The sequence below is a fragment of the Curcuma longa genome, chromosome 11, assembly GCF_044706935.1.
Source record: "Curcuma longa cultivar G26 ecotype Majalengka, Jawa Barat chromosome 11, ITB_CL_G26_1.1, whole genome shotgun sequence".
NCBI classification, from domain to species: Eukaryota; Viridiplantae; Streptophyta; class Magnoliopsida; order Zingiberales; family Zingiberaceae; genus Curcuma; species Curcuma longa.
Window position 1 is genome coordinate 31,439,694 of NC_133871.1, and position 11,580 is coordinate 31,451,273.

At 39.4% G+C, this 11,580-nt stretch overlaps 3 protein-coding genes across 3 annotated transcripts; 2 read left to right on the forward strand and 1 right to left on the reverse strand.

Annotated features, from left to right (window-relative positions):
* The first annotated feature begins 479 nt into the window (after positions 1-479).
* Positions 480-3,054, forward strand: LOC141838455 (agamous-like MADS-box protein AGL11). The gene is made up of 7 exons (XM_074725940.1): positions 480-691; positions 1,659-1,740; positions 1,878-1,942; positions 2,335-2,434; positions 2,543-2,584; positions 2,675-2,716; positions 2,848-3,054. Exons 1-7 carry the CDS (start codon positions 480-482, stop codon positions 3,052-3,054), a joined length of 750 nt encoding a protein of 249 aa, XP_074582041.1.
* A 1,510-nt stretch (positions 3,055-4,564) lies between these two features.
* On the forward strand, positions 4,565-5,872 carry LOC141839811 (peroxidase 47). The gene is made up of 4 exons (XM_074727641.1): positions 4,565-4,824; positions 4,894-5,082; positions 5,169-5,331; positions 5,404-5,872. The coding sequence occupies exons 1-4, from the start codon at positions 4,624-4,626 to the stop codon at positions 5,793-5,795; spliced, it is 945 nt and encodes a 314-aa protein (XP_074583742.1). The 5' UTR covers positions 4,565-4,623; the 3' UTR covers positions 5,796-5,872.
* An 80-nt stretch (positions 5,873-5,952) lies between these two features.
* On the reverse strand, positions 5,953-9,020 carry LOC141839810 (UDP-glycosyltransferase 74F2-like). The gene is made up of 2 exons (XM_074727640.1): positions 8,145-9,020; positions 5,953-6,689 (listed from the first exon to the last, which is right to left on the reverse strand). Exons 1-2 carry the CDS (start codon positions 8,787-8,789, stop codon positions 5,967-5,969), a joined length of 1,368 nt encoding a protein of 455 aa, XP_074583741.1. The 5' UTR covers positions 8,790-9,020; the 3' UTR covers positions 5,953-5,966.
* Positions 9,021-11,580: the final 2,560 nt, after the last annotated feature.

Consider the following 11,580-nt stretch of genomic DNA (forward strand, 5'->3'; position numbering starts at 1 on the left):
GATTTTGTGCTAAAAGTGTAGCTAGGGTTTTGTTGTTCTTTGGGGTGTATGCTAAGGGAGGAAAAGGGATCTCTCATGGTTTCTTGTGAACTTTTTTAAAATTTTCTTAGCTAGTTTATTTAGGTATATATATTGTGTGTTTCAGATTAATTTTTTATAGTTCATTTAAAAATCTTTGATCCATTGTCAAACGAACTTGCGTTCCTATTTAGATCTTGTCAAAATAGTTCTGAACTGATACTCCAGCAAATTTTTAAAAAATGAAAATGAACTAGATTTTTCACTATTCAGTGGAAGTAATATATTGTTGCATTTATGCTTCTCTCAACTATCAAAAGTTACTAGGGTTTCTGATGATTCTCCTTCATTTTTCTCATTCTGATATTAATGTCCTTTATTTTGAGTTAACATATATATATATTCTATGAGAAACCTTAAACAACGTTCATGTCATATATATGAATTGGTTTGATATGATGATGAACATGGAGAAAAGTGAATTAATTATCATGGGGAGAGGAAAGATTGAGATCAAGCGTATCGAGAACAACACAAGCCGTCAGGTGACCTTTTGCAAGAGAAGGAATGGGTTGCTCAAGAAAGCCTATGAATTGTCTGTGCTTTGCGACGCAGAGGTTGCACTAATCGTCTTCTCCAGCCGCGGCCGCTTGTATGAGTACTCCAATAACAGGTAGGGTGACTATTAATTCTTTTCACCATTTATTTATTTATTTATTTTTATCATCACTTTCATTAATATATTATCACACAGTTTATATCTTTTCTTTCTATTCAAGAAGATGATATGACATGTAAAGATTTGCTGAACTTTTAATTTTGATGTTAAAACTTTGTCCAATTAATTTCCTTTCATTTTGGAAAAATTATATCTATATTTTTGAAATATTACACAAAGATATATGCTAAAATATTAATGATCCTGTCATTTTAAAGCACTTTTTCTTCCTGACTACCAAGTGTACGTCTTAGATCATGCGATGATGTAATATATGATCCTTTTTGTTGCAACTGAGATTTTTAGGGTTTTATAATCTTCTCTTCCTCTTTGTCTTTCTTGACTAAGTTGCATGTATTTTGTTTGAGTAGTTAGTGAACCAATATATACCAGCAGAATGAGTTAATAATTATAATTAATTTAATGATCTTATATATATATACTGTTTTAATTACTTGCTTCATATATATATGTTCAATTAAAAATTAATTGACCACTGTGTTTTCACTTGAGCCTGGCATTTGAAATGGAAACTGAGCCTTTTGCTGCCTGTTTTCCTTTCTGGTGCTAAATATCTACCATCTTGAAGTATTCATCTTGTTCACAGTCAGTTTGCTCGAGAAGGGGCATGTCTGCATGGTGACTTCATGTACTTCAAGACCCATTGTTTCCTCTGGAAACTGAACCTAATTACACTCACCATGCGATCTTTAATTTGTCCATATATAATTATTCTTTGTTAATTCCAACAATGAATTAAGTGTAAATATAAGTTCTTTCTAAAGGATTATATATATAAACATATGGGAATGCTTTTACTTTCTCAATCGCTCGTCTCATTATATATATCCATGCATATATATCTGAGTACGTGCATGTGAAAGCTTCATGATTCTAAATTTCTTCAACTCCTGATACTTAGCATCAAGTCAACAATAGAAAGGTACAAGAAGGCATGTGCCAATGCTTCAAACTCAAGCTGCACCATTGACACCAATTCACAGGCAAGTAATTATTCCAAGCCGATCGATCGATCAGTTTCATTAATTATATTATATATCACCTTTTATTATATTGAAGATATGAAATAAATATCTAGTAAGTAAATAAAAGGTTTATTCAGTTATTGTCAATATTGCAGCAATACTTTCTGCAGGAATCAGCAAAGTTGCGCCATCAGATACAGATTCTACAAAATGCAAACAAGTGATCAAATCTCTAACTCAAACTCTTTTTTCCTAATAATTAGCTTCGAGGAACTATTGTTTTGGTATGATTATCTTAGTTTACACCAACAATTGAATATTTCAAGATATAATAGAACTTATTTTTCATAATTAAATGGTCAAATAAGTACATATATATAGATGACTATTTCTTAAGTACACTCTTGAGTGGATGAGAAATTAATATTTAAAAATATTCAAACAATAAAGTGTTGATTGAATTTGATTAGACAAAGCAAGCTTCTTATTGTTTATGTGTACTTTGCCTACAAATGCTACAAGCAAGCTTCTTATTTATGGGAAATTAAACCAAAGAATTCCTAAATGAATCCTTAAGTACTGTATTAATTCTTATTTCCACTTTGGCTTTAGGCACCTGATGGGCGAATCCTTGAGCTCACTCAGTGTAAAAGAGCTAAAGCAACTGGAAAACAGACTTGAAAGAGGCATCACAAGGATCAGATCCAAAAAGGTATAAAAATAATTCCAGTTAAATTATCCATGTCAATTTTCCATAACAATTATCATTTGAACTACAAGAAATGATCATGTTTTTAACAAGTACAAATTTTCTTGCCAGCATGAGCTGTTGTTTGCGGAAATCGAGTATATGCAGAAGAGGGTAAATAATTCTTAACCTTTTTATGTTTAATTAGTCCTGGAGTTTTGATCTCTTTTTACTGTAGTCATCTTCCTTTCTGACAATATGTAGGAAGTGGAGCTCCAGAATGATAATATATACTTACGAGCCAAGGTATAACATCAACCAAATGCTTGCTGTAACTGAAACAAGAAAGAAAGAAAGAATGAAATTAAAAATACAAAACTACGTTCATTAATTGTTTCAGTCTATCTTTTAATCTTGATCTGCTATGGAACTCTCAGGTGGCAGAGAATGAGCAAGCACAACAAGAAATTATAGTGTCGACCGGCACCGATCACTTCGATACTCTTCCGACTTACGATTCGAGGAACTATTACCATGTCAACATGATGGAGGGATCCTCTCACTACTCTCACCATCAAGACCAGACTGCCCTTCATCTTGGTTATGAGATCAAAGATAGTTCTGCTGCAAAGAACTTGATGTAAGCATCTGCTAAACTAGCTAGGCTAGCTAGCAACTCGATCGCCTCTTGATATTATGAACTTCATATTTGAATTAAGAAACTGGTATTTGTATCTCTAATATGCACAATTATGTATTGGTATTTTGCTAATAAGTTAAACTACTGCACATGCATGTGGCTAATTAAGGAAAATTATGAATCAGATGCATGCCCTTGATCTTAATACCTCTTTTTAGATTTTTAGTTTAAGTATCCTGTTTTAATTTGAGTTCACAAGAAATAGTTGTTTCATCCTTTGACTTATTTTTTATGTTTGAATCATAATTACCCTTATAAAGTATCCTTTTAACAAGTTGGTAATTAAGATCCTTTTGCGATTGAATTCTGAAAAAGCAAATAAATAACTGTGAGATCATCATTCAACATGCTGAAGCAGACAAGTTGTTCTTATAGGTGAAAACAAAATTAAAAATAAAAAAATTCCTCCTTTCGGCGTTGTTAATAGGTCAACACGGAACTTTAAGTTAAAACTATTGATCCCATGCATGCTTAACCAGAATTATGCTGCTGTACCAAGGGACTTTTTAAAGGTAAAAGGAGTTATTTATGATCTGTGGCATACATTAATTTGCATGCATTGCTCAAAATCTAAAGGTGGCACCACCATCACACTGCAACTCTGCTACTCCTACGCATGTGCGCAGTGATCGACACCAAGGCAATCCACCTTCGAAACAGAACAAGTGGATGTTGAATTTTGAATCCCATTCACCACATTTATAAGCTTAAGTAATTTTTTTTTTTAAAGAAGATGAAGTTAGTGCTATGGTTAGCATTTGGTCAAAGCCTAGTGTTATCTTCAAACGTTGTTTAATGCTCTCTTGAAATAATACCTGAAATCTAGTAAATTAAAGTTCAGAAGTAGCTATAGAGTTCAACGATACCCACTGCACAGATCATAACTTGTGGCTATATTCTAACAATTTGCTGAACTAATGCTTGGCTAACATCCATTCGCTGAACTCGTATCTCTCATGCATTTCCATGGCCTCTCACATCCATTTGGTGATCCGTAGCTTTTTATCTGAAACTAGAGTGAGACCTTCTTGGAGGATGATGAGTGGAAGGAAATTAGCATTTTCAACATGGGAACCAGCTGCACGCACTTGCTTTAATAAAGTTCGCCCATCATAGCTTTATCAGAGGAGATATGCTCCATTTCGAGATTATTCCAAATCTAGGCATTTGTTAGGGATTATTAGATTTAGAACTTCCTGAAACATTATCAGAAGATAATCAGTCTTCAAAACTCTCTGGTAACTTGGTACTCTAACCTCTTGTTGGTGGCCACTATGCTCTCCAACTAAACGCCTTTGAAACTTTTTTGACCCATGCTCCAACAAGCTAAGCAAGTGGAACACTCACTGCTGATGCAAGCAGCCCTTAGTTGCTTCTTTGGATATGGCACTACTCAGATTCCACGTATTTATACACTCACAGACACGCCTGATCACTCAATTCCAAGAATTCACAGTATCCTTCTCGAGCTTCTCAATCTCCTGCAACTCAAGCTAGCAAAGGCGGGATAAAGATGATTGCTTCCTTTTTTAAGTCGATCTTGTTGATCGAGCTGTTCATGGTTGGAGCAGAAGCCCTGAGCATGGGCTACTACATCATGAGCTGCCCTTTCGCGGACCAAATAGTGACAGACACAGTGAACGAAGCTCTGAGTAAGGACCCAACACTTGCTGCAGGGCTCCTCAGGCTTCACTTCCATGACTGCTTCGTCCAGGTAATATTCAACTAGTTTCCGGCTCAATTAGTTCATAGACTTATAATTAACCTGAAAATTAAAATGCAGGGATGTGATGCATCTGTGTTGATCGATTCCACAAAGGATAACACAGCAGAGAAGGACTCTCCTGCAAACTTAAGTTTGCGTGGTTATGAGGTGATTGATCGAGCCAAAAAGTTGATTGAGGAGCAGTGCCCGGGAGTTGTTTCTTGTGCAGATATTGTGGCATTGGCAGCTAGAGATGCTGTTTTTTGGGTATATAATTCACATATAATATATAATCTAATGTAGTTTTACTGCATTTCTTAGATCAAATTGATGTGTTAATATTGTACACACAGGCTGGTGGACCTTACTATGATATTCCAAAAGGGAGAAAGGATGGGAGAAGGTCCAAGATCGAGGACACCATAAACCTTCCTGCACCAACACTTAATAGCTCGGCCCTGATGAAGCTCTTCTGGCAGCATGGATTTAATGCTCAGGAGCTGGTGGCTTTGTCCGGTATTAATTCAGATAAATTATATTAGTGCGTTAATTTTTATGGTTTTTTTACTGAAAAAGAAATTCTTGCAGGGGCTCACACGTTGGGCGCCGCCCGGTGCGGCAACTTCAAGCAGCGGCTGAGCAACTTCGACGCCGTCAACGACGTGGACCCCACGTTGGACTCCTCGTTCGCCAAGTCGCTGTCCCGGGCGTGCGCCGCCGGCGACAACGCGGAGGTGCCGTTCGACCGCACCCGCAACGCGTTCGACCGCGCTTACTTCTGGGCGCTGCAGAGCGGCATGGGCGTGTTGGCGACCGACCAGACGCTGTTCGGCGACCCGCAGACGCGGCGCGTGGTGAACGGCTACGCCATGAACGACGCCATGTTCTTTTTCGACTTCCAGCAGGCGGTCACCAAGATGGGGCTGCTCGACGTCAAGGAGGGGAATCGGGGGAGGTTCGAGCGGATTGCCGGAGAGTGAACTGATAAAATGAGGATGGAGGAGGAAATTTTATATAAATGGGTGCTCTTGTTCATGATATTTAAGTACGATATAAATGGATGAATGTAAATTCTGATGCACACAAATTCTCCAATTTCCAATTCACGATCGATCGTTCATTAATTAAGAACTGAAAAAAAGACAATCTGATCAAGAGCAATACTTAGCAATGAGTCCCACAATATTCTTATCAGAGCTGCCGTTCTCCCCTGCAGCAGCCTTAGCCAGCTCGCGCCACCTCGCCACATTCTTCGTTATCTCACTGCTCCGGCTGCCATCCGTCACTTCCCTCACACACCTCACGACCTCCTCCCTCTTCACGATCCCCTCGTCATCCTCCTTCACCCTGACCCCGACTCCCCATACATCCTCCACGTATTTGGCATCCGTCGGCTGGTCCGTCCACTGTGGCATCGCCACCATCGGCACCCCAAGGCACAGCCCTTCCACCGTCGAGTTCCAGCCGCAGTGCGTAAAGAAACACCCGACGGCCTTGTGAGCCAGCACCTCCAACTGGGGGCTCCACGTCACTATCAGGCCCCTGCCCGGGCAGTACTCCTCCGCGAACCCTCGAGGAAGCTTGTCGAGTTCCGGCGTCCTGACGACCCACAGGAAATGCTTGCCCGTGTCCGCGAGGCCGTAGGCGAGCTCCGACATCTGCTGGGGTCCGAACGCCACCATGCTGCCGAAGGAGACGTATATGGTCGATGCTGGCGGCCTTGCGTCGAGCCAATCCATGCACGGCGCCTCTTCCAGCGCGAAGAGGTGGAAGCCGTATTGCGAATCGAAAGGGTGCCGGTTGTCAAGGTACCCGGAGGGTATCGTCGGACCAATGGCTTTGGCTCCACACACAGTACTCAAGTAGTCTGTTTCCTGCTCAAAATTAATATTTGGACATTAAGTTGGTCAAAATAATATGAACTCATTTTCTAAGGTGTAAATGAAGAAGAAGATGTTAGAATTTATGGAATTAAAATATTATGGTTTTATTTTTAGGCTCTCTTCAAATGAGCTCTCTTCAAAAGGTCTCATACTAATGGAGATATATACTTTCCATCCTTTTAATCTATAATTTTTTCCATGTACTTTAGATGTACCAATGGAGATACTTTCCATCCTTTTAATTCATAATCTTTTTCATGTACTTTAGATGTGAGACTATGTTTGCACCCTTGCAATCCAACAATTCCCTCTCAAACAAAGGACCACAGGCCCCCCAACGTCATTTTTGATGTCTCATACTAATGAAGATACTTTCCACGTCATTTTTGATGTCTCATACTAATGAACATACTTTCCATCTTTTAACTCATAATCTTTTCCATCCTTTTAACTCATAATCTTTTCCATGTACTTTAGATGTGGGAAGTCCTAGTAGGTCCACTCGACCTACTAAGACTTCCCACCTAGTCGCAACTAGGATTTTTTGTCTCTCGGTCCCTCAGTCCATCCGACTTATTAGGACTTCCCACCTAATCGCAATTTCATGGTCCACCCGACCTAGCTGCTAGGACTTCCCAACTAGTCGCAATTAAGACTTTTTGCCCCTCGGTCCACCCGACCTACTAGGACGACCTACTAGGACCGACCTACTAGGACTTTTCACCTAGTCCTAATTAAGACTTTTTACCCCTCGGTCCACCCGACCTATTAAGACTTTTCACCTGATGTCTGGTCCTCTTGATTCAGACACAGGAGCATCCATTTTCTTTTTTTAAGATTCAAATCACATGGTTAGATTTGGATCATGACTCATTCGGTGGTTAGTCCGATAAAGAGCGGTCTTGCTCTGATACCACTTGTTAGAACCGATGGAATCAAAATATCTCCACAATGGCATGATATTGTCCACTTTGGATCTAAACCCTCATGGCAAGTGGACCTAAATCCTCATGGCTTTGTTCTTGGACTCTCCTCAAAAGGTCTCATACCAATGGAGATACTTTCCATCCTTTTAATCTCATAATCTTTTCTATATATACTTTAGATGTGAGACTATGTTTGTACCTTTGCAACCATATAAAAAAAAAAAAAAAGAAGTTGACAACATCAAATAACAAATAACCGTAATCATGGGGTAAAGATCCTCCAAGAAGTCGGCCGGCCTGTTACGTTCCATCAGTGACTTTATGGCTAGTTAAGCTTTCCTTCCACTGACGGAGTTGGCCGGATTGGTGGGTCTCGGATTGAAGTTTCCAGGATTATGATTTATGAACCGCTCACACGTAATCACGAAGGAGACCCTTGATTTCGATTGTTTTTCCTTTTGTGTGTATATTTTTTTTTTGGGAAAATTAAACTAAACTAGGGGTGGAGATTACTAGTCACCTGAGGTTCCAGTTCATAGAAGGTATTGATGAGGACTTCGTCAACCTTCTCCAGGTCCTTGAACTGGTCGAACACCATCTCCATGTACGCCGGGTAGACACCACACTGGTCCGGCAGGAACGACGGCAGATCCTTCGGCTGCAGCCGGGGCAGCCCCGGAAGGTCCAACGCCTCCCGCACCGGCAGCTGCACCAGCCCCGCCTTGACGTGGTAGTAAATAAGGTCCACGGCGGAGCTCTGCGTGAAGAAGGCGGCGGTGGCGATGCTATTCCGCCTCCCGACCTCACCGGCCCACGGCAGAAAGGCGTCGAACACGAGGAGCCCGACGGGGCGCCCGGCCTCCGCCTCGGAGCGGAGCAGGTCGTCGAGAGTGGCGGAGCCGAAGCGCTCGAGCGAGTTCAGGTAGGAAGGAATAGAGGAGACCTCGGCGAAGCCTGCGCGGTCGCAGCCGTCGGAGATGGCGGCGAGGCGGACGGAGCCGGGGGTGGGGCGGGCGTTGGCGAGGATGAAGCGGGTGGCGACGAGGGTGGCGGTGAGGCCGTGGGCGGCGAAGCGCTTGGCGAATTGGAGCATGGGGTTGACGTGGCCCTGGCTCGGGTAGGGAAGTAGAAGTACGTGGCAGCACTTGGAATCCGCCGCCGCCATGACTGACGCGTACGTAGCAGCTAGCGACGAACACCAAACCAGTGAGGATGAAGTGTGAAGGAGGCCCGAATTTATAGAGCAGATTTGACTGGTTTGCAAGTCTGCAAAATCACCACGAACAGAGTGTTGAACCTCGATACAGAAACCAAAGGCCTCTTGGAAGAAGGAGATCTCAGCTAACACGGTGATGTCTTTTTATTGAAACTCGAAGGCAATTTTGACACGGCGACTGAGGAGACGACAGCCAGATCTAGTGAGTACCAAAACAAATGCAGAGGACTTTTTGTGAATATTTAAACGGTCGTAGTCATATTCAATATGCGAAAGATACCATCGATAGATCCTGTTGAATGGATGAGCATCGGAGAAGATAATACTTATTTTATTGATATTATTTTAGCTTCATTTTATATTTTGGTGGCATATTTTTTTTAAAATAAATTTGCCTTCAATCACTTCTAGCCCAACTAAATCTTTGTTCTATCTGCATTATCTGTGGTTTGTCGCGACTGGATGCAGATGGAACAAATCAGGCAAGACAGTATTTATCTAAAATTTTAATAATTGTTAAGTTGACTCATGAGTGTATATATTAAATCATGAGTGTCATTCCGTATGGCACACGGTGATCTTGCTGAAAGATCAATGAACATATCCTGGAGAAGAATCAATGAACATTTAGATGTAAACTGTCACGACTATCCGAAAATTTCATATATAAAAAAAAGTTAATCTTTTTGCTAAGATAATATTTATTTCTATATTAAAATTTATAAATAATATTAAATAAAAATATATAGATGATATGAATATAAATATATAATACTTTATTTAATGATGCAGATAATATTCGATTCTAAAATATAAAATCTGACTCTACTATATCATGATATAACTGACAATTGAGCTAGTACAGAAAATGAAATGAGCAATACCAAAATTACAAAATGGATAAGTAGCCACTATGCAAATAAGATAAATTTAATGGACTCTATAAAAATCATCTTCATAACTATCGCTGAGTATCTCTAAAACAATCTCTAATTTTATTGATCAAACATCGAAAAATACTTCAAATCTACGAATCTGAAGGTCAAAGGAAAAATAAAATAAGTACAAAGTGTAAAGTGAAGATACGAAAGATGTACATGAAAATATTATTAAAAAGGACAACAACATCATTTATCTTTTATATTTTCTATATTATTCGTTTTTTATTCTCTTCTTAATTAATATCATCAGTTCTCATTATTTTCTCATTTGTTATATTTCACCCATTTTTATCTTATTGGTGAACGACATACAATATATTCATTCAGAATGTATTGTTTAAGTAAAAGTGAACAATCTGTATTACACCTAATACAAATAATTAAATCATGTTTAAATGAAAAATATTAAAATAAGCGATATGCAACCCACTTAAAAATAATGCATCATATAATTGAGTGAACGACCTATAATTCACCCGTAATTAAATTGTATCATAAGTATACATCTATACCTACATAGATAAGGTGAACGACCTGCAATCCACTTGAAAAATATCTCACATAAAAAAAATAAGATGAACGATCTGCAATCCAGAGCCGGCTCTAGGCATAGGCCACTAAGGCCTATGCCTAGGGCCCCAAGTTCATAAGGGCCCATTTTCTTTAAAATTTTAATTATTATATATATATATAATAATAATAATAATAATAATAATAATAATAATAATAATAATAATAGGTACGCAGGACGGATCCATTTTTTTAAAATTTTAATTATTATATATATATAATAGGTACGTAGAACGGACCTATTTTGATCAAAATCCGTTCCCTGAACCTATTTTGATCAAGGAATCCGTTCCCTGAACCTATTTTGATCGGGAAATCTCTAAATCCGAGAAAGCGGGGATGGAGATGGGGAATCCTCGAATCTAGGAAAACAGGGATGGATCGGGGATAGTATTCCAAATATTCTCCGTCCCCATCCCCTAACAACCGAACCCGACCCCGTCCCCCGAACTTATCGGGGCTCCGTCGAGGAGTTAATGAATACTCGCTTGAAAGCCTGAAATTTATGTAAAAATTTAATGAATGATGGGGTTTGAATTCCCAAACTTTTGTTTAAGAGAGAGAGATTTTACCACCTAGACTATTACAATTTGTTCGTGGGGTTTGAAATACCCACGGGGAAAATCACCCCCGAAACCCGCGGGGATTCTCGAAACTCACGGGGATCTCCGAAATTCGCTGGATACCCGAAATCCGACGGGGACAGGGATGATATTTAAATTATGATACCCGACGGGGATGTGGACGGGGATGGTATATGAGTTTGGATTTCAAGGACGGGGATGGAGAAAGCTTCCTCGCGAATCCCCGAACCCGTTGCCATCCCTAGTTAGAAAACTAAATTTTATATAAAAATCTATTTTTAAATTAATAATTAGAAAACTAAATTTTATATAAAAATTTATTTTTAAATTAATATTTTATTTTTAAAAAAATTAAACCCGCCGTTGTCGATTCCAAGTCCGAATATAAAAAAAATAAAGGGCAGTCCGGTGCACGAAGCTCCCGCCATACGGGGTCCGGGGAAAGGATCAATTGTACACAGCATTATCTTGCCTTTGGCAAGAGGCTGTTTCCATGATTTAAACCCGTGACCTCTAAGTCACATGGCAGCAACTTTACCGTTGCGCCAAGACTCCCCTTCCGAATAAAAAAGGATGAAGAAAAATTTTATATTAAAAAAAAATATATTAAAGATCTTTAAAAAAAAATTTAGCCTAGGGCCCCAT

Coding starts and splice junctions, on each gene's coding strand:
- LOC141838455 (XM_074725940.1), top strand. CDS start 480: ATGAACATGGAGAAAAGTGAATTAATTATCATGGGGAGAGGAAAGATT. Junction 692..1,658: donor TATGAGTACTCCAATAACAG/GTAGGGTGACTA, acceptor CCTGATACTTAG/CATCAAGTCAACAATAGAAA. Junction 1,943..2,334: donor ATTCTACAAAATGCAAACAA/GTGATCAAATCT, acceptor CTTTGGCTTTAG/GCACCTGATGGGCGAATCCT.
- LOC141839811 (XM_074727641.1), top strand. CDS start 4,624: ATGATTGCTTCCTTTTTTAAGTCGATCTTGTTGATCGAGCTGTTCATG. Junction 4,825..4,893: donor TCCATGACTGCTTCGTCCAG/GTAATATTCAAC, acceptor ATTAAAATGCAG/GGATGTGATGCATCTGTGTT. Junction 5,332..5,403: donor GGAGCTGGTGGCTTTGTCCG/GTATTAATTCAG, acceptor AAATTCTTGCAG/GGGCTCACACGTTGGGCGCC.
- LOC141839810 (XM_074727640.1), bottom strand. CDS start 8,789: ATGGCGGCGGCGGATTCCAAGTGCTGCCACGTACTTCTACTTCCCTAC. Junction 6,690..8,144: donor TCTATGAACTGGAACCTCAG/GTGACTAGTAAT, acceptor AATTTTGAGCAG/GAAACAGACTACTTGAGTAC.